General features: G+C 55.1%; 5 protein-coding genes and 2 pseudogenes across 7 annotated transcripts; 4 read left to right on the top strand and 3 right to left on the bottom strand.

Moving 5' to 3' along the window:
- Nucleotides 1-333: 333 nt before the first annotated feature.
- On the top strand, nt 334-1904 carry GCG54_00008745 (putative aspartic-type endopeptidase opsB; the record flags this gene model as incomplete). The annotated part of the gene is made up of 2 exons (XM_045408704.1): nt 334-945; nt 996-1904. The coding sequence occupies 2 exons, from the start codon at nt 334-336 to the stop codon at nt 1902-1904; spliced, it is 1521 nt and encodes a 506-aa protein (XP_045266447.1).
- Nucleotides 1905-2428: 524 nt separating this feature from the next.
- On the top strand, nt 2429-3486 carry GCG54_00008744 (Phosphoribosylaminoimidazole-succinocarboxamide synthase; the record flags this gene model as incomplete). Its single annotated transcript, XM_045408703.1, has 3 exons — nt 2429-2611; nt 2694-2853; nt 2912-3486. 3 exons carry the CDS (start codon nt 2429-2431, stop codon nt 3484-3486), a joined length of 918 nt encoding a protein of 305 aa, XP_045266446.1.
- A 614-nt stretch (nt 3487-4100) lies between these two features.
- Nucleotides 4101-5967, bottom strand: GCG54_00008743 (annotated as a pseudogene). The gene is made up of 3 exons: nt 4834-5967; nt 4390-4780; nt 4101-4293 (listed from the first exon to the last, which is right to left on the bottom strand). Coding segments are annotated over exons 1-3 (1718 nt in total).
- A 542-nt stretch (nt 5968-6509) lies between these two features.
- Nucleotides 6510-8264, top strand: GCG54_00008742 (FAD-linked oxidoreductase; the record flags this gene model as incomplete). Its single annotated transcript, XM_045408702.1, has 1 exon — nt 6510-8264. The coding sequence occupies one exon, from the start codon at nt 6510-6512 to the stop codon at nt 8262-8264; it is 1755 nt and encodes a 584-aa protein (XP_045266445.1).
- Nucleotides 8265-8602: 338 nt separating this feature from the next.
- GCG54_00008741 lies at nt 8603-10465 on the bottom strand (annotated as a pseudogene). Its single transcript has 4 exons — nt 9660-10465; nt 9409-9628; nt 8972-9352; nt 8603-8823 (listed from the first exon to the last, which is right to left on the bottom strand). Coding segments are annotated over exons 1-4 (1628 nt in total).
- Nucleotides 10466-13180: 2715 nt separating this feature from the next.
- Nucleotides 13181-16020, top strand: GCG54_00008740 (uncharacterized protein; the record flags this gene model as incomplete). The annotated part of the gene is made up of 2 exons (XM_045408701.1): nt 13181-13244; nt 13382-16020. The coding sequence occupies 2 exons, from the start codon at nt 13181-13183 to the stop codon at nt 16018-16020; spliced, it is 2703 nt and encodes a 900-aa protein (XP_045266444.1).
- Nucleotides 16021-17711: 1691 nt separating this feature from the next.
- Nucleotides 17712-19073, bottom strand: GCG54_00008739 (uncharacterized protein; the record flags this gene model as incomplete). Its single annotated transcript, XM_045408700.1, has 2 exons — nt 17712-18987; nt 19042-19073. 2 exons carry the CDS (start codon nt 19071-19073, stop codon nt 17712-17714), a joined length of 1308 nt encoding a protein of 435 aa, XP_045266443.1.
- Nucleotides 19074-19485: the final 412 nt, after the last annotated feature.

The following is a 19485-nucleotide window of genomic DNA, read 5'->3' as shown; positions in this document are numbered from 1 at the left end:
TTTAGAGACGCTACCCCATAATCACGGCTGAATCCACAGTCCGCCCGACGAATGCTCTGACGAGACTGAAAAAGGCATGCCACCCGGCTTTCTCGCGCCGTTGGTATCTGTCTCCGGCGGGATCCCTTGCGTTTGCTTCTTGTTGTTGAACCTTCAGCAAGCTGCCACACATGTAGCGTTGATTGCCCGGATACCCCAACGTCTCCAATATCAATCGAGCTTCTCCGCACTGCTTGCTGCGGGGGTGGAGCTGCCACAGGAACCGGCCATCGCATCTCGTGGTGGGCTAGCTACGCGGCCTTCCGATCTTGACGAGACTGACAGACAACAACGATGAGGTTTTCAAGAGCTGTGTTTTTTGCGGCGTTGGCGGATGTGGCGGCTTCTCAGTTGGTGGTTTCAACCGACTTCAAGAGGGTCTCCTTTCCTCCAGACCTGGTGCAAATCACCCGTCGCGATACTTTCGACGTCACGGCTATCAACAATCTCACCGGCGGTGGCTACTATTCAGAGGTCGAAGTCGGCACGCCAGGCCAAAAAATGCTCATGCATCTGGACACGGGCAGCAGTGATACCTGGGTGGTAGACAAGCAGGCGGACCTCTGCAACAGCCCACGCATGCAACGGACGTACGGCACTGGTTGCACTAGCACCTTTGACACGACCAACAGCTCCACCTACAAGCTTGTCACAAGGAATGGTTTCGATATCACCTACCTCGATGCCAGGAACATCCAGGGCGACTACATCTCTGACACAGTGAACATCAATGGGAAGAAGGTATCGAGCCAGCAGCTGGGCTTGGCCATTCAGACGGTTAAGGGATCCGGCTTGATGGGTCTGGGTTTCTCGACGGGCGTGTCGACAAGACGGAGTTATCCCACCATTCTCGACAACATGGTCTCGCAGAATTTGATAGGCCGGAAAGCCTTCAGTCTGTGGTTGGTACGAAGCTCCAATCTGGTTGAAGGAACGCCATGCTAACATCAGTTCAGAACGACCTGTCTTCGTCAGAAGGAACGTTGCTCTTCGGTGGCATCGACACTGAGAAGTACATTGGATCCCTTACAACACTGCCCCTGGTCGATGACTACCACTCCGAGCGTATCACCAGCTACAGCGTCGCCATGACCGGCGTTTCCCTCGAAACACCCGACGGAAAGATGACCGAGTTGGCTGCGGAAAACTTCAACGCCTCCACCGTCCTTGATTCCGGCTCAACGGTCTGCTTGCTCCCTGACAGGATCGCCAACCAAATTTGGGAGAAATACGATGTCATCGACGCCGGCTACGGCTTCGTGGACTGCAAGTGGAGGGGACCCGACGGCGAAAACCACTTTCTCGACTTCGAGTTCAACGGTGTCACGATTCGAGTGCCCCTCGAGGAGATGGTTCTTGACAACCTCGACCCGATCATGGATCAGCTGGATGGTCTGCTTCCGTTCGATAACCCGTGTATGTTCGGGATCCAGAGCAACTCGGCCTTCGACATCAACAGTAGCAGGTTCGCTCTCTTGGGCGATACGTTCCTACGAAGCGCGTACGTGGTGTACGACGAGACCAACCAGCAAGTCGGCATAGCACAAGCAAACTTGAACTCGACGCGCTCCAATGTCATCGAGTTGCGCGCAGACGAGACCGCCTTGCCCACGGCCACTGGCGTGGCCAGTCAAGTATCAACTGCAGCCCCGACACGGACAGCCAGTGGAAATACGGGCGGGAGCGGAGGCGGAGGAAGGGAATCGGGCTCGGGCGCGACATCAGTTTTGGCCACGCCTACGCCGAGCGCAACCGAGAATGCTGCGTCGCGGCCGGGCATGACACCTTTGGGGTTCGATGGAACCATTGTGGCAGCACTTATATCCGTATTCGCCATTTTTGGCGCGGCGCTCTTAGCAGTCTGAGCTGGGAACGCGAATAACTTAATGTATGATACTAATATCTTGCAGAGCAATGAATTAATCATGGCCAGAAGCATAAGCAAACGTTTCGCCAGATTGCCCTATTTGCTCCATCTTAGCATCTTAGTCTGGTGTAATGACATGATTCAGGTCTATGTGAAGCTCAAAGCGCAGTGGTAGAGTTCGAGCCTTCAACGGCTACCTTACCTCACAAAACTGTGGAGCGGGTACACCCGATGGGGAAATTTTTTTCATGCACTTTTCGTCACTCGTCCCGACCGGCCGGCTTTTCACCTCACATCTCATCCCGAACTCGGCATTGACGACCTGTTGACTCATTTCAAGGACCTCTCAGGCTTCTCTCATATCGAGTGTCCAGACAAGTTTATTCTGGATTACCATTTCTCCCAATCTCACTCACTAAGCTTCCCCCAGTCCATCTTGGCTCTGCCCCTCCATTACCCCTCCAAAAGTCGATTTACCCCTCCACCCCACCACATCCTAGACCTACAACAGCAGCAGCAGCAATGGCGAGCATCACCTCCGTCGACTTGACGGGCCTCAAGAAGATCGGCCAGGGCAAGGTCCGCGATGTCTTCGAGGTCGACGATAAGACCCTCCTCTTCGTCGCCTCCGACAGAGTCTCTGCCTTTGACGTCGTCATGCAGAACGGCATCCCCGACAAGGGCGCCATTCTCACCCACGCCTCGGTGAGCTCTACAACAAACCCGCGACTCGCCGATTTCACCGTCGAGCCCCTCCGCTGACCAAAAACTTTTTTTTTGATGCCAGGCCCACTGGTTCAAGGTGCTGACGGACCGCGTCCCCGGCCTCAAGACCCACTTCATCACCCTCGACCCTCCGGCCGGCCTCCCCGCCGCCGACGCCGCCCTCATCAAGAACCGGGCGATGCAGGTCCGCCGTCTCAAGGTCGTCCCCCTGGAGGCCATCGGTTCGTTGAAATCCCCCTTCATCTCACTCACGACATCAAGATTAACAGAAGATGTCAGTCCGCGGCTACATCACCGGCTCCGCCTGGAACGAGTACAAGTCCAAGGGCACCGTACACGGCATCGCCATGCCCGCCGGCATGCAGCAGTCCGAGGCTTTCCCCACGCCGCTCTACACGCCCAGCACCAAGGCCGAGCAGGGCGAGCACGACGAGAACATCCACCCGGACGAGGCGCGCCGGCTCGTCGGCGCCAAGGTGGCCGACCGCGTCGAGGAGCTCGCGCTGCAGCTCTACGCCGCGGCGCGCGACTACGCCAAGGAGCGCGGTATCATCCTCGCCGACACCAAGTTCGAGTTCGGCGTCGACCCCGACACGGAGGAGATCGTGCTCGTCGACGAGGTGCTCACGCCCGACAGCAGCCGCTACTGGCCTGCCGACAAGTACGAGGTCGGCCGCGACCAGGAAAGCTTCGACAAGCAGTTCATCCGCAACTGGCTGATTGAGAACGGGCTCAAGGGCAAGGACGGCGTGAAGCTGCCCGAGGAGGTGTGCCTTGCGACGGCGGAGAAGTACAAGGATGTGTTTGTGAAGTTGGTTGGGAAGAGCTTTGATGAGGTTGTTGCACAGGCTTAGGGTGAGCTTTTGGTGAGTCTTTCTTAGTTTTAGGGATGCGGTATTACCATGCAAGTAGGATAAACAAAATCACTTGAGAATCGATAGGGATACTTATACAGCCGGTGTCTGATAAAAAAGAAAAAAAAAAAGAAAAAAAAAAAACCCTTGCCTTCTCGTTCGACAAAAGGTGTTGAATCTCATGTTTACTCTCGAGATATACATGATGCCTGATATAACATCAGGATCCCTATTTTTCCTGCGCTAGAGCAGCTACTTTTCATGTGTGCTCGCTGTCGCCTCTGCTGCTATAGACGGTACTGTTATTGTTGCTGTTATCGTCGTCTATCGACGTCGCGCCTCCTCGTCCTTTTCATCAAAGTCACTGAGTACACAGGAAATATAGCTATCCAGACACAGGAAAATGAGATGGCCTCTATGGTATATGCATGACTCTTGAGCTATATAGCGCCTGGGGGATTTCCCTTTGCGTTCCCGCCATCATTATCGCAATCCACGCCGCCTTCGTCGTCAACGTCGCAAACCAACTTACTGTCAAGTTGTAGTGGCGTTTGCTTTCATTTACTGGTGTCTATCGTTTCGGAAATTCCCCCATCTCTGTACGAACTAACTCGTCAGAAGTTAGAGTGCCCAGCTGCCCAGTCGGCCGATCCAAAGGGTTCATGCCCTTGTTCGTCCCTCGCGAAGTCATCGATGAGAGTATCGAAATTGAAGGGCGTATCATCAGCTTGTGATGTATTATACGAATCGAGGGATCTTCCGAGGTTGGCACGTTCGCCAGGCTGATTTCCATTGTGCGGCACTTCGCTGAAAGTCATTTCATTGGGGAGATTGAAGAGATTGCAGTCAATGTGCCCCTGAAACCAACCTGCGTCGCAATGTTCAACAGATTCTGTAGCTGACATTATCTCATAAATGGATTGAAATGGCTCCTTTGAATGCCTGTGCGCGGCAGAGCATTGAGCTTCCGGGATGCTTTCTTCTGTCTCAATGGCGATACTCTCATTTACGAGCCCATCAGACATTGACTTCTCATGATGCACAACGCTCTGTTTGCCCCGGGAGAGCTCCTTGCTCTCCTTGATTTGTTGAACTCTTTCCTCGAAGAAATTTTCAAACGTATGTAGAACCTTTTGTCGCTTACGCTTTTCCAAAGGGCCACATATACGCTCCAGCTTCTTGAACATGCGATCTTCTGATTCAGAGGGGATGTCGCTGAAAATGCTCTCGACGTCGCTCTGGTGCATGACTTCTGTCTTCTGATCCGCCGAGCGGTCATCAACGTAGGAGTAATCTATTCATTGTGAGTAAGTCGTGGAGAAATAGATGTCATAGTGGTCTTCTTACATGGATCAGGGCAACGCGTCGCATCTGGAAATACGATCCTGAATATTTCTTGCCACTTCTCTTCGTTTGTTGTGACACCGGGCTTGCGCTTCTTGCTCTTAAGCTTCTGGAATTGCTCAGAAGTGAGCCCTTCGATAGAGACGCCATCGATGAAGTCACAGCCCTGTCCGGGGTGGCTTAGGTGTGCCTTCACATCTGAATCTTTTGGAAATGTTTCTTTACATCGAATGCAGTGGGGGGACTGCTTGTGCACTCTGTAGAGATGTTCTCTAAGCCAAAGGTAAGCCTTCCACTGTTCAAAGATGAAGTGCCAGACAAACTGCCTTACTTGAGACGGTGAATAGTTGTGTAGGCCGCGCCCCTACATTTATGATGAAATCTTTTCGGTTCATACTTCAGGTATGGGCAGGCAAGACGACGAGCCGCTTTTGATGTGGTGACCTCTTCATTCCAGGATTTACTGTGTCGAAGTAATGAAGGCTGGCGGTCATTGAACACAAGCTTCTCATCATCTAACTCATCTTCATTCGAACTCCTTCGAAGTATATCTTTCCTGACGGATGTCCCTTGGGCTTCTGCTCTTGTTTGCTGAAGTTTTTGAGGGATTTCAGGGACAACGAAGACCCCGTCGCCAGACTTGCGCAGTGATCGTGAATTCTGTGATATCTGGACGTCGCGAGACAACGAGGATTCAGGAGCATTTTGTTGAAGGTCAACAGCGTTCGTGCGGACGGGATTGGGGTCAGCGATAGAGATAGGGAAGGGAGCGCGTGTGTCTGCACGAACGACTGGCTGCTCATTGTCGATCGCTCCCTGCGTTTCTGCATCTACACCACCTCCACCTCCACTATGCCCATCTTCGATTCTCAGATTCAGGAATCTCTCCGAGAGGTCATGTGATCCATCAATCTCCGCGTCGTGACGATGGATCCTATGACGGGACTCGTCGGTTGTCGAGCTCAGGAGCCTCTCGGTGACAAGTCCTCGACATGTGTCTGAATGGTCCCAAAGGAGCCCGCCGCCACCACCTCCTGCTCCTCCTCCAGAGAACGGAGATACATAATAGAGACGATCAGATTCAGAGCCTAGAAATGAAAAGTCATCCAGCATGGGATTTGGCCATTCATCCGGCATCGTGCTGTGAATTGCTGACTTCCGAAATTTTGCGAGATTGCGTGCAATGATAAGGGTGTGATTGAGTGTCACCCAACGATGGAAAGTGTTGCTCTTCGAGAGATGAAGTTTTGGAATTATTCAACTGAAATTTAGCCAGAATTTAAGGATACTGGTATCGCGCGGATTGGCAATTCCAGCTCAGCGCGTATTGGCCCCTGCTCGGTTTTGCGATCATGGTTGGCTAGGTATGGACCTATGAGCTTGGCCTACGAGACGGTTATGTTTGTCCGAATGGCGAATGAGACGTAGGCCACATGAACTGAGCTGCAGCTAACCAGCATATCATATGTGCCCAACGCCCAACAGTTCAATTGACAAACCATATCCTATAACCATCCCTCCGATCTCTCTACTTCTTAACTAATCATCTCTAGACTTATCACCAGTGGTTCTTCTCTTATTGCGAAAGCCAAGATATCTCCTTGAAGAGGGAAACTGGGTGTACAAATCGTTTCTACAATATACTAGAGGACTACATCACTCGTATCGTTGTGATCATTATGCGTATCTCATCTTTAGTACTTCTATATAGCCTCCTAGCGTCATCCACAAGTCAGATCACAGCGACGAATGATCACCAATCCAAACTCACAGAGGGCATCAGCACTCTCAACGATACTTTGGGAGGTCGCGTGCACCATGCTGAACCGTTTGCCCTCGCTTGTTTCACCTCCTTTGAAGGCACCGCCATATCACGAAATGAATCACTCTGTGCGGAGCGCCAGGAGAATTATCACTCTCCAGTGTACCGGAGCAACGTCGCCGCCGCCTACATGTACGAACAATCCACCATTTGCGCTTCCGACCCCCTATCACAGGACCAGTGTATTCTCAACACCGCGGACCCTCTCAACCCTGATGCATGGGATGACGTCAATTGCAGGCTGGGCAACTTACCCTCATGGTGGCTGGAGGTCAGGGAAGCCCAGGACGTCGTCGAGGCGTTTGACTGGGCTCGCAAGACCGGCGGCAAGTTGTCCATAAAGAACAGCGGACACAGCTTCGTCCTAGACAGCAGCATGAAGGACTCACTCCTCCTCTGGACGCGAAACTTGCGTCAAGTACGCCATGAACCCATCTTCATCCCGGAAGGGTGTCCTGACGAGCAGTCTTTCGACGTCATCACCACCGGCGCAGGCGTCAGCTCCGCCGAAGTTTATGAGTTCGCGGACACAGTTGGACGAACCATTCTCGGCGGATATTCACCTACAGTCGGGATATCCGGCGGCTGGGTCCAGGGAGCCGGTCACTCGGTACTGTCAAATGTCTACGGTCTTGGTGTCGATCGTGTTATTCAGTTCACCGTCGTCACACCTGACGGCTCCACGCGGGTGGCCAACCGCTGTCAGAACATAGAGCTGTTTTGGGCTCTCCGGGGCGGAGGGGGAGGTACCTTTGGTGTCGTGCTGGAGTCAAGCCATGTTGTTGAGCCGGTGGTGCCCATGGCCGTCGCGGACATCGGCATTCCCCCGGATGACAAGGAGGCGTACAGCGGGTGGATGGACCTGCTCGTTGACATCGCAGTGGCTCTTGCCGAGGACGGTTGGGGCGGGCACATATACGGCAACTCCCTGGTTCACGTCTCGCCCCTCATGACTACCTTCGAGGACGCGGAGGCGTCTCTGTCGAAACTCATCGCCTTTGCGGATGCGCACGGCGGGCACGTCAACATCACCATCGCGCCGAACTGGCTGAGCTTCTTCACCGACCACGTCCTCGCCGACTCCGTCGCCGTCGGGAACCTCAGGCTGATCAACACCCGCCTCGTGCCCGTCGCAGTCTTCACCAACGACACCCTCCGCGCCGGACTGAAGGGCTTCTTGCGTGAGATCATCGGACTAGATGGGTCACTGTACATCCCCGTCGACTCGCCCTATATCTTCCGCCCCGACGCGCTCAACCCGTCCGCGGTGCATCCGGGGTGGTACGACTCGCTGTGGATCGTGGGACAGCCGTCGATTTGGGAGTGGAACAGCACCTTGGAGGAGCGGGTGGATATTGTGAGGCAGATGCAAGCAAATACGGAGAGGCAGCGGGAGATTACGCCGGGCGGGTTCTCGTATATGAACGAGGCTAACCCTTTCATGAGTGAGTGGGAGGAGGTCATGTTCGGGGAGAACTACGAGAGGTTGTTGGAGGTCAAGAGGATGGTCGATCCGGACGGGTTGTTGAGCTGCTGGAGATGCGTGGGGTGGACGGATGAAGAGGCGCGGGCATCTTGTTACGGGGCTTTCAACGATGTTCGAACGACTTGAATAATAAAATTTTGAGTGAAGAAGTCTTTTAAGTCTTGACTTGGTCTCTTGACTTGACTCATCTGAGAAACAGCGTCCTCATATTTGATACAACCTGCCACACGTGTGAGCTCGCAAGCCTAACTTCACCGAAGCCTTTAGATCATTACTCCACGATCTCAGCTGAGTCTGCTGTACAGCGGAAACCAATGGGGGATTCAGAGTATCCATTTAGTCTGGCTCACCCAGTCCACTGAATGCAAAATATTTGTGCAAGACCGATACTTGGTGACTAGTTCCCCGACTCACACATTGACTTCTCCGCACGATGAGTGTCAACTGACTTTGGTTCCATGACCTCAGTCGTGAGAAGGGTCATCTTTTGGTCCTTGCCAAGGAGGTGTCTTTTGTTGCAGGGCCGCTGCCAAGCACTCTTCGGGAGTAAGATTGAGACTGTTAAAGACGCTTTCTTCGCAAGTCTCAGCAGTAGCTTCTAGGTGAAGATCAGTTGAATCTTCCGCAGCTTCTCGAGTAGTTAACTGAGCCTCGGCCTTTCCGGGGCTTGTCCCATTCTGGCTTGCTGGACGTGATTGACTGGGTTGACTCGGTTGACTCGGTTGGCTGAGCTGGCTTGGTTGTCTTGACCGCCTGAGTATGCCTGTAGGTTCTGTTAATGCAGGTGTCAATGACGAACTCCAGGTGCAAAAGTTCCGCGATGTCAGGCTCACCATTGTCGTCGACTTCCACTCGACGTTCTCCATGTTTTGGTACGAGTAAGAAAGCATCTTCGTGCTCGCGAACTTCCCTGCTACCCTGTCCCGAAACCAGCTTCGTATCAGGGACTTGCTGAGAAGCTGAGAATGTCGATGAACTGCACACAGAGATTTGGGACGCCATGCCAGCGAAGGCGAAGTCTCGGAAGATTCTCTTCATTTCGCGCCAGTCTTCTTCGGGCAAAGAGCCGGTCATCTTTTCCATCCTGGAACGAGCCGTGGTCTCGATATCCAGGACCTGATCTCCTCCGAATAGGTTGTCGATGATACCTTGTTTTATGTCGTTTGGGTTAGCAGATCCATCTTGAGGCTTCTCAATAGCTCGCGACCTGTAGTCTTCATTTCAGTTAGGACGGTTTGCAACCAAAGCCCACTACACCCGGGGGCCTTACAAGGGCATGGTGTCTCAATGGCGTCAGGAAAGAGGATGTTGAAGATGTCCTTCCACTTTTCCTCATTTGATTCACCACGCTTCCGTTTCTTGTCTTTGAGCTTCATCTCTTGTTCATTACTAAACTTCTCAAACCCCTCCAAGAATTTGCCGCGCACGAGAGTTAATGAACAAGCTCCATGGTCTGCCTGACCAGATACATCGGCAAATGGCTCGCCGCACTTTGTGCAATTCGGCCTCTGTTTGTGGCACCTGTAGAGATGTTCCCTTGAAGGCGATCTCAAAGTCAGTCCCAATTGGGACAAGAACAAGCAACCAAAACTTGGGAAAATTATCCACACAAAGTCTACCTACTTGAGTCTGGATATCTCTGAGAAGGCAGCGCCGCGACAACTCTTTCGACCTTCATAGGTTGTAGGGTCGTATGCGAGGTATGGACAAGCAAAACGCCTCAATGGCCCTTGCAATGCTCTTGCATCTGAAGCCCACAACCTGCCCCGTTTCCGAGTAGGCTCACGTCTGAATTCGCTGTCTAGGCGGCCACCGGCGTTGCCAATTCCCGCCGGGACCCAAGCTTCGTAGCAGCTGACTGTGTCTCTTGTAAAGCCGGCTCCGAACACAAGCTCTAGTTTCAGGACGGGTGCTGCATCCTTCGGAGAAGCAAGCTCGATACAGCCTTGGATGAAAGCTGACTTGGTGGCTCCGGTCAGATTGACGACCTCCTGAATACTATTGCTGGAGTGATGACAAGTAGCCGTGGGTTTTGGTAACAAGTCGCTATCTGTATGATCTTTTGTCACCCCATTGCAGTGAAAAGAAGTAAGGGCATGTTTCTTGTCGCGAACCCGTTGGATGATTGGGTCCGCGGATACTGAGCCGTTAACTGCTACATCTTGAATAGATGTCGGAGATGTTCCCAAGCCATCGTAAGCTGGTTTTCCACGCCGATGCCTGAGCCGGAGAACGTTGACTTTGAAGAAATTGAGCAGCCGGAGGGGAAGCTCTTGGCTGTTGACCAATTGGCTGAACCGTCCTTTGCACTCTCGCGCATTCGTCATTGCTTCGTATGGAGGAGGGAGTGATGCGGCTGTTTGCACTTGGAATTACGCGGTAGACAAACGGAAGTTTTTATACGGGAATCACTTTTGAAGCTTCAGTGCTAGCACGAGACCAGGACGCTTGCGCGTTTATGCATTCGAGCGACCCGCCTCCATCGCATTTGCCCCGTGGAATAGAATCGCGAAACTTCGCAATTCTGAATCGTGCCTCGTGGTTGGGTGCCTCGTCAGCTGAGGTGCTTGTGCACACTGCCAGGGTGTCTGCCTGGTAATCGAGAGGTAGCCGACGTCGATCGGCGCGAAGGAATCCGCGTATCCAATGGAAGCACGCCCACGAACTGTCGAGGAGACGCTATTCACACGTATGGTTAGACAATCCCCACACCCTTAGATATGTCCTGTTATCAGCATCAAGTGTGAAGCGGTGCCGTCATCTGTGCCAAGGAAACTGCCATCTGCATCACTTGAATCTCTTTGCAAGTCCTTGGACGGGATCCTCTGCGGCTGAGCCCAGGGCGTCAGTCACTCGGTACTACTTGACTGACTGATTTTTGGGCGCACATCCCGCCCAATGGATTCTAAGCGTGCACATACATAACAAGAATTATTACTTAGACGAGGACGATGAAGACGATAATAACAGTAGAGGAAACACTAGCTAGACAGACATAGTAATACAGACAGACTACAAGAAACATTGTCATTATGGCAAAGAAAATCATGCCGGAGCTCGCACACTCAGCTCGCCGACCAAAGGGCTAGCTAGACGTTTGAGGATGCCATGAGATGAAGTCGCAATATGAAGCAAAAGAGATGATTCGAGTTAGGAGGCAAAAGGAATGATCAGTGGGAGGCTTGAACTCCCGGCCTTGGCATTACAGGACATATCAGATGATATATTAGTACCACGCTCTAACCAACTGAGCTAACCGACCCGCTTGGAAGCTGTTGTGCTTGTCGGATTGCTGCGAGAGGTGGGCTACAAATGAAGAATGCGTGATGAGTTGTGGGCGACGGTGGGGGGCATTTGGGGATGCACTCGCGTAGCCCTATTGACTGGATGGACCCTCGTGACATCCACTGGCGATAAGGTCCACATGGGGAATGTGGATGGGCAGCAACGCCAGAAGCAGCCCGAAGACGACGAGGGCCCTGGGCTTCTCTGCAGAGGGGGGCTGAATGAGGACAGAAATGGGTTGTCGACCCTCAGTGAGCGTGCATGAGCCGCGGGTCTGGGAAAATGACCCCTCGTGTTGGAGACCAAGAGAGGTGGGGAGTGACAGATGGCAGAGATAATGAACAAAACCGTTCATGAGGGGCAGAATGCCCATGATGCGAGTCCTAGGCTTGAAACCGCTCACTAGAGCAACGCGGTGCAGACCGCCAGAGCTGTCGTCTGATGTTGGACGGTTTCGCTGGCGGTGAGTCTCAGCCTCAGATGTCGACCGTTTTCTTCTCCCGCCCGCCTTGCATACGAGTAGAACAGACGAACCCAATCTGGCGGTGCTGTCAAACTCAGACAACCAGGGGTGCGCGTGTGCCTGATAGCCGCGTCAGACAACGGTATTCGAGAAGCAAGGCCGATGATGTTTTCTCTCGTTACCGTCGCGCAGGTTTCACAATCAGGGCAAACGAGGGGCAACGACTTCATGTAGAAGGAGGGACATGACATCTCATCACATCACCGGGGTCGGCGATTCCAGTGCTCTGGCGCAGGGTGGGGCCGGTGCCCCTGCATCCCAGCCACTGAAAAAACCCTGTGAATGGTGCCCCTCCGCCGAGGCCTCGCCCCGAGCGTGGCAGCGGGTGTGGGGACCTGCTTCCGTTGGTGGGGCAATCCGTCGGTGCTGCTGCTGAGGTGCTGCTGCTGCTGGTGCCGCTGTCGTCAAGCGTCAGGCACAGACACAGCACAGCAGGGCAGGGGACACATTGAAGGATTTATCTCACCGAGGAAAAAGAGCACCTGGCGGTGTTGGGTGTGTTAAGCATGAGGTGAGGTAAGGCAAGGTAAGGCAGGTATCTTTTTTAGGTTGGGAGAGAGCTGCAGGACAGCTGGACGTGCAGCATGTTGTCCTCGTATCCTCTCCGGATTGGCTGCTGGTGGCCCGTTGCACAATACAAAGACGGGACGAACGGCTGCCACCACGGCCAACGTCTTTTGTGTTCCATTTCTTCTTGTCGAGTCTCTGTGATCAAACTGAGACGAGGCCTTTTGTCCTTGATTTTCCTTCTTTGTGTGAGACTTTTGATGCTGCGACAAATCGAGGTAAGTACCCCTGTTCCCGGTCCTCTTTTTGCCCTTCTGGTACCTGCGTCCCCGGACGCTACAGGCTAGCGGCCGCGGGGCCAGGGCCTCAGCCGCAAGGGTCCCCGGCGGATTCGCAGAGTTTTGGGGGTTTTCGGTGGCTGGGATGCAACGCCACCCCGGTCTCCAGCCACCTCGACCAGACGGAGGGGACAAACCACCACTCGAGAGTCGTGATGCTCGACGACAAACTCTCCCCAACCACTTGCAATTCCGCGACCAAAACCACAACATGACCCAACCACGATGCATTGCGCCCCCTTCCCCTCCTCTTTTCTGCCTGCATCATGCAAATACCCCCATCCCATCACACCAATTTCTTTCATCTCTGTCGCTGGTAATTGGTTCGTTGCTTCGTTCCAGGTGGAGGCTCATCAGACGCATCTGCTAGACGCCCCATGAACGACGATATGTATAATTCTCGAGATAACAACGCCCACCCCGAGGCGAGGCCCTTCATGCAACAAAACCACCGTACGTCTACATCTCTCTAACCTTCATCTTCTCTCCTTCACTTCCCTACCTATATTCTCCTCTTCTCACTCTCCTTCACCAACCACCACAACCAACATCACGCATCCCTGTTCTTAATACTGACGATCACCTCGCAGGCGGCCACTACCCGCCACAATACTGGTCTGCCAGGACACCCTCACAACAATCATCCACGCCAAACACTCTGCGCCCTCACCACGCGACGGGAAGGCATTATGAGAGCGTAGAGGAAGACGACTCCAGCCCCCAGGAAACCCTCTCCCCGCCGCCCTCCTTCGTCCCTCACGCGCCGTCGCCTCCGTCTCAGCAGCGGCCGCCCGCCCATCTCCAAAACTTCAGCCGTCCCCCGGAGCAGCAGCAATTCCCCGCCCCGGTGGTAATGAGCAGCAACATGTTCACCAACAACCAAGATCCCTACACCTCCCAGCCGGCCGTCCGCTTCAACGAGGCCCAGCTCGCCATGGACGAGGTCACCAACCGCACCCGCGCAAAGGGCTTCCGCGACGAGCTCACCATCGCCGCCAACGGCTCCGTCACCCCGGGCGTCGACGACACCCCTTATATCCAGTACGCCCTCGAGGCCCTGACCCGCGAGCACGGCCACAACTTCTCGCCCCCGTCCAGCGTGCCGTCGCCCGCCGACAACAACAACCACAACAACAACCACAACAGCAACGGCTACTACCGCGCCGCCGGCTACCTCCCGGACGACCTCCAGGACCAGAGCCCCCAGATCAGCGGCGACCCCGACACCGGCTTCCAGCCCATGGCCCCGGCCCTCACCCGCAACTCGATGCAGCGCCCCCCGTCCCAGCAGCAGCAGCCCGGCCGCATGTCCCTCGGCACCCGCATCATGTCGCCGCCGCAGTCCGCCGACTCCAGGTACCGCCCGAGCGAGGACCAGAGGCTGCTCGGCCAGGAGCCGTCGTTGAAGTGGCTGCCTATCAGCGAGAAGGAGTCGGTGTTCCCGGGTATGACCAAGCTGGATACTGTTGACGAGTCTCGCGAATTGTATCCCCGTCTCACCTACAAGCCCGCAATCTTGCGGCTCCCGTCGATGATCGTGCTCATGGTCCTCTGCATCCTGATGATCGCCGCCCTCATGCTCGCAGCCATCTACTCCCCGATCCAGCCCGGCCTGCTCACCTACGGCGAGACCATCTACAGCGCAAAGTACTTCCTCTTCCGCATCCTCCCCCAACTCTTTGCCACCGTCATCTTCGTCTACGCCCAGTGCGTGACGGCCGCGACCCTGCGCATCCTCCCCTTCGCCGCCATGGCCGAAGACGAGCCCCTTAAGCGCCGCAACGCCCTCTTCCAGAACCTCTACCCCAAGACCTTCCTCCTCCCCCAGCTCGCCGGGCCCGTCCACGTCAAGATTGCGCTGGCCATCCTCTGGCTCTCCGCCTTCACCATCCCCCTCGCCAGCGCCTCCTTCACCGTGATCCACACCGAGGTCTGGTACTGGACCGCCGTCCAGGGCACCATCTGGGCCCTCGTCGGCCTCTACTTCCTCGTCATCACCGCCCTCCTCCTCCTCGCCCTCTACTGGCGCAACCGCGTCACCGGCCTCATGTGGGACCCCCGCTCCATCGCCGACTTCTCCTTCATGATCAGCAAGTCAAACACCCGCGACTCCTACCGCGGCTCCGAGGTCGCCGAGGACCGCGCCCACCTCCGCCACATCCTCCGCAACCGCATGGTCGACCGCCTCGGCTACTGGATGACCGACTCCAGCGGCAACAACTCCAACGAGGCCCCCTGGTACGGCCTCGGCACCGAGCACTCCCAGGGCCACCTCCCCCACGACCTGCACTACGACACCAAGAACGAGTCCGACCGCCGCTCCATCACCTCCAACCTCATCGTCGACGGCCACGGCGACGACTACATCCGCACCTTCTACCTCCCCTGGTGCCTCCGCACCTCCCCCGTGCTCTTCTTCGTCGTCGCCGCCACCGTCCTCCTCGCCGCCCTCTACGTCGTCTCCTTCCTCCACGCCACCGCCCTCGTCAACGGCTTCGACCCCCGCCTCCCCGCCGCCCCCGGCCCCGGCGCCTTCTCCCCCGCAAACTTCCTCTACTCCTTCGTCCCCTCCCTCGTCGGCCTCCTCCTCTACCTCGCCTTCCAGTCCCTCGACCTGCACATCCGCATCCTCCAGCCCTGGGCCGACCTCGGCGCAAAAGACGGCTCCCCGGCCTCCCGCTCCGTCCTCGCAGACTACGCCGCCTGCCTCCCCCTCCAAGCCACCCTCCACGCCCTCCGCAACCGCCACTACCGCGTCGCCGCCCTCTCCGCCACCACATCCCTCCTCGCCTTCCTCCCCGCCATGGCCGGCGCCCTCTTCATGGCCCTCACCGCCGTCCCCGAGGGCGGCGTGCGCATGTTCCCCGTCGTCCCCGTGTTCGCCGTCATCCTCGCCCTGCTCTCCCTCTACCTCTGCGCCCTCGTCTCCCTCCTCTTCGGCCGCAACTACTACCGCCTCCCCCACGCCGTCACCTGCCCCGCCGAGGTCTTCTCCTTCCTCGCCAACGAGGACAACGCCTCCGACCCCGTCTTCCGCTCGCCCACCCCGCCCCGCGCAAAGTCCGACCTGCGCGACCGCCTCGGCGCCGGGCCCGCGTCCGCGCAGAGCACCTGGATGTTCGGCTACTGGCCCGGCCGCGACGAGCGCCGCCTCGGCGTGCGGCGGCAGAAGCGGTTCACCGAGCGCAAGTCCTTCCACGAGAGGATGCCCCTCCGCGCCGGCCTATGAAGAATTTTTCCGACTTTTATAGTGCATTAATGGCCCCTTTTTCGACGAGAAGAAAGAAGCGACGATTTATCTGATTTTCACCAAACTCATCTCCCACCTTGCGCAAAGAACATAATCTGTACATATGCGCGCGAACCATATCATCTGTTTAAGCTAGTAGCATGGGACAACGGCGTTCTACACCCAGGTCAAAAAAAGGAAGGGGCGTTATTTGGGAAAGCATCCATCCACTAGGACCGGAGTTATTTTTACGATTTTCACGGAGTCTACGATACGATATCGATGTTTCGACGGGTACAATGATTTATTTGTTCAAAGAGTTGCTTCAACCATGTTGTTTTTTTATCCCCCATGTCTTCACATCGTTCAGGCTGGAAATCGGGCTGCCGTCGTGTCATTCCTAGCTATTAGAAAGCCTTCCCCCCTTTTCCTCTCTCGCGGTCGCTAGACCGGAGGAAGGGGGAGCCTAGACCCATACAAAAAGAATGTTCAAACACCTGTCCGGTCCAGTCCACGAACGTCGAAAAAAAACTTGGAAAAACTTGGTTCTTTTCCAAATCTTGAATGCCTCTCACGCGGAACTTTCCACGCGAGCCCTGTCTAGACCCCCGGCTGCGCTACGTTACGTTGCCTCCCTTTTCAGGTGAACATGCCTTACGGGACGGAATCGGAATTACTCTGGCAACTTGCCCTGACTCTTAACCTACGGCCGTCGGGTAGGAGGGGCGCGCGGAATGGGGGGCCTGTGGGTTGTGGCGAGGTCGACCTCGTTGAGCCTCTCTCTCTTTTGCTCGTTCATGCTTTCCAGCTTGAGTATCTCCCTCAGCCCCCGACGGCGATGTTCCGATGCCCGGAAGGAAGTGGGACGCGATCGTGGGATAGTCGAGTCGTCGGGCTGATCTGACCATTCCGCCTCCATCAACCTGAGCTTATCACGATAAACGCACACACGCAACTTTTTGTAATTGTTGTAATTATTCTCCGTCTGATTTGCACTGCACCGAACACTGGGAAAACCAACTATGCATCATTTCAAAACGTAAAATTTCTTCCTGTAAATAATGTCTTCTCATCCTCTCGCATGATCGTGAGGTTTGTGTGTCATTTCGCTCAAAGGCCGTGTTTCTTTCGTAAAAAAAAGGTCTCAGTTCCGTCTCTTGCCGTACCTTCATCATATCATCTCTCTCTCGCCATTTTTTGCATGTTCTCATCTCTTGCCGTAGCCGTTGACGTCCTCGTACTCGTTCGAACATTCGTGTCTGAGTCGTAGAATATTCCAGCCCGCCCTTCCTGCCCTCCGTCATTCCTCGATCTCCTGAGAGGGCCATCCCTTCCATGTAAGCTTTCCAGCAATGCCAGGGAAGAAGCTCCAGGATCCTTTCAGCTAGCGTCTATTTCCCAACGACACACACCTTTCCCGCTTCTCTTCTTCAGAATCATAGAATATAGCATCAGATAAGAATAACAACGTCAGGCGTGAGCATGAGCATAAGCATGATAAGACAAAAGAAATGCAGCAAAATCAACGATACAAAGAAGACTGAAAGTGAAAACGCTGTGCTCGCGGAATGAAGAAACAGCAAAAGCGCCGTCGTGTGGATGCCGTCAACCTCATCTGCGGCCTTTCATAGTACCACGTCGTAGTCGTGTAGACATGTAAATGTATAATCCTGGAAACACCGAATCCAGCTTCAGTTTCCGTGAGATCTGCCCCGGAACATGCGGCCGAAGCCCCTCTTCTGCCTCTCGATGAAGAGCTGCTGTCCTTCGGGTTCCCGGATTGTCTCTGCCGTGTCTGCGCGGGCACGACGCAGCTGGGCATCCGCGAAAGCAGCGCCCTTGGTGCTTCGCCTCGCCTCGCTGGCCGTCCGCTTGTGGAGCGTCTTCACGAATCGGGAGATCGTGTGCTCCGGCTCCGGATCGTCTGAATCAGAGTCCGAGTCGAAGTCGAAGAAGCTCTTGGGTGTTGAAGCGGTGTTATGAAGTTGGATTGGCGGGGGAAGAGGAGCAGAGCGCGGATGTGACAAGTCTGTTGGGGACATGGCATCCGCGGGATATGTTCCATGGGATGTGTGAGGGCGGGTAAATGACGGCACAGGGGAGTAGAGGGGCGAATAGAGAGGTGAGTAGAGAGATGCCGTTGCTGGAGAGTGCATTGGTGCCGCAGCGGGTGCCGGCAGCGAGTGCAGATGGATTGGTGGTGGTCGTGTGCCTTTACGAAGGTTCGAAAGGCTTGGCGGTTGTGCAAGGCGGGGTGGGGGAGGAGGAGGATAGGATGGTGGTGGTTGAGTGCGTGGAAAGAGGCTGTATGAGGAGCGCACGGCACGAATTGTGCGGCGTGGTTCTGGAGGAGAGTAGGGTGATGCAAGAGAGAAATCATGCGCTCGAGGTGATGACATTGTTGGACGTGGCTGGGGGGATGTCATGAGGTTATCTTTAGGAGGAGTGGCTGGGGTTTTGACTTTGATGTTGTATTCAACAGGCCGGGGAGGTAACGGGTAGTCTTCGTAGTTAATGCAGCCCGTCTTCTTTGCTCGGCGGATATGCGGTGAAGGAATCAAAGCAGGATACTGCGTCTTGGATGTCTCTGGTGTTTTCCGACTTGGGTCTTCCTCGGCAGGCCAGAAAGAGTCCCACAGCTGTGATGCGGAGGCGTGGTACTGGTAGTCGTCGTCGAGTGAGACTTCCGAATCGGTCCGGTCGTCGATGAGGCTGGGTGCAGAGGATCCGTCTGAGCTTTGCGAGCCGATAGATGAGCGGTCTCGACGGGTTGGTGTTTGGGGGCAGGACGGTTCGTCGTACTCTTCCTGGCTGAGATCCTCTGACGAGTACGTCTGTCCAGCTCTTCGGTAGGGGTTGCGACTTGGAGTGCCGTCTGGTCGGGGATATGAGAAGTTTGCGTAGCCGTAATATTTTGATACGAGCTTGAGATGGGCGAGTTTGGTCTGTCGTTCCATACTCGCAGGTCTGGAAGATGGGTAAGAGGCAGAGGCTCTTGTCATGTCGAGTTCCTGTGCATACCCAATCATGTCCTCAGGGGGGACACAAGACATGACTGCGACCAACGTCTGCAACGACGGCTTGGTTCGGTGCTGTTGCAAGCTCTCTAGATAACGACGCCACGATGGAGATATTGGCCGGAGGACGCGAGGGTGACGGACGGGGAGGCAACGATATATGCACAATCCGGCAGCGGCTGTCTCCCTGCCACAAACAAACTTTATGTATGCCTCCTCTGTCATGGTCTGCCATCAGCACGAATCGTACGCCTTCCACCCAACGGCGAACAACAACAGGAGACAAATATGCAGGAGACTGATCCACTGGGTCTCGTCGAGGGCTCTTGGTCCACTTGGTGGCTGATTATGACAACCAGACCATCCCCTGCAATTCTCAGACATTCCTCGCTTGGTGTTCTATCCCTCGTGCGATATGCATGCTCGGTGACGGAAGGCGGCGGGGCCA

This window comes from Colletotrichum gloeosporioides (assembly GCF_011800055.1).
Source record: "Colletotrichum gloeosporioides strain Lc1 chromosome Unknown consensus_30, whole genome shotgun sequence".
NCBI classification, from domain to species: Eukaryota; Fungi; Ascomycota; class Sordariomycetes; order Glomerellales; family Glomerellaceae; genus Colletotrichum; species Colletotrichum gloeosporioides.
The sequence above is the reverse complement of the archived record's forward strand: the minus strand, read 5'-3'. Positions and strand labels throughout refer to the sequence as shown.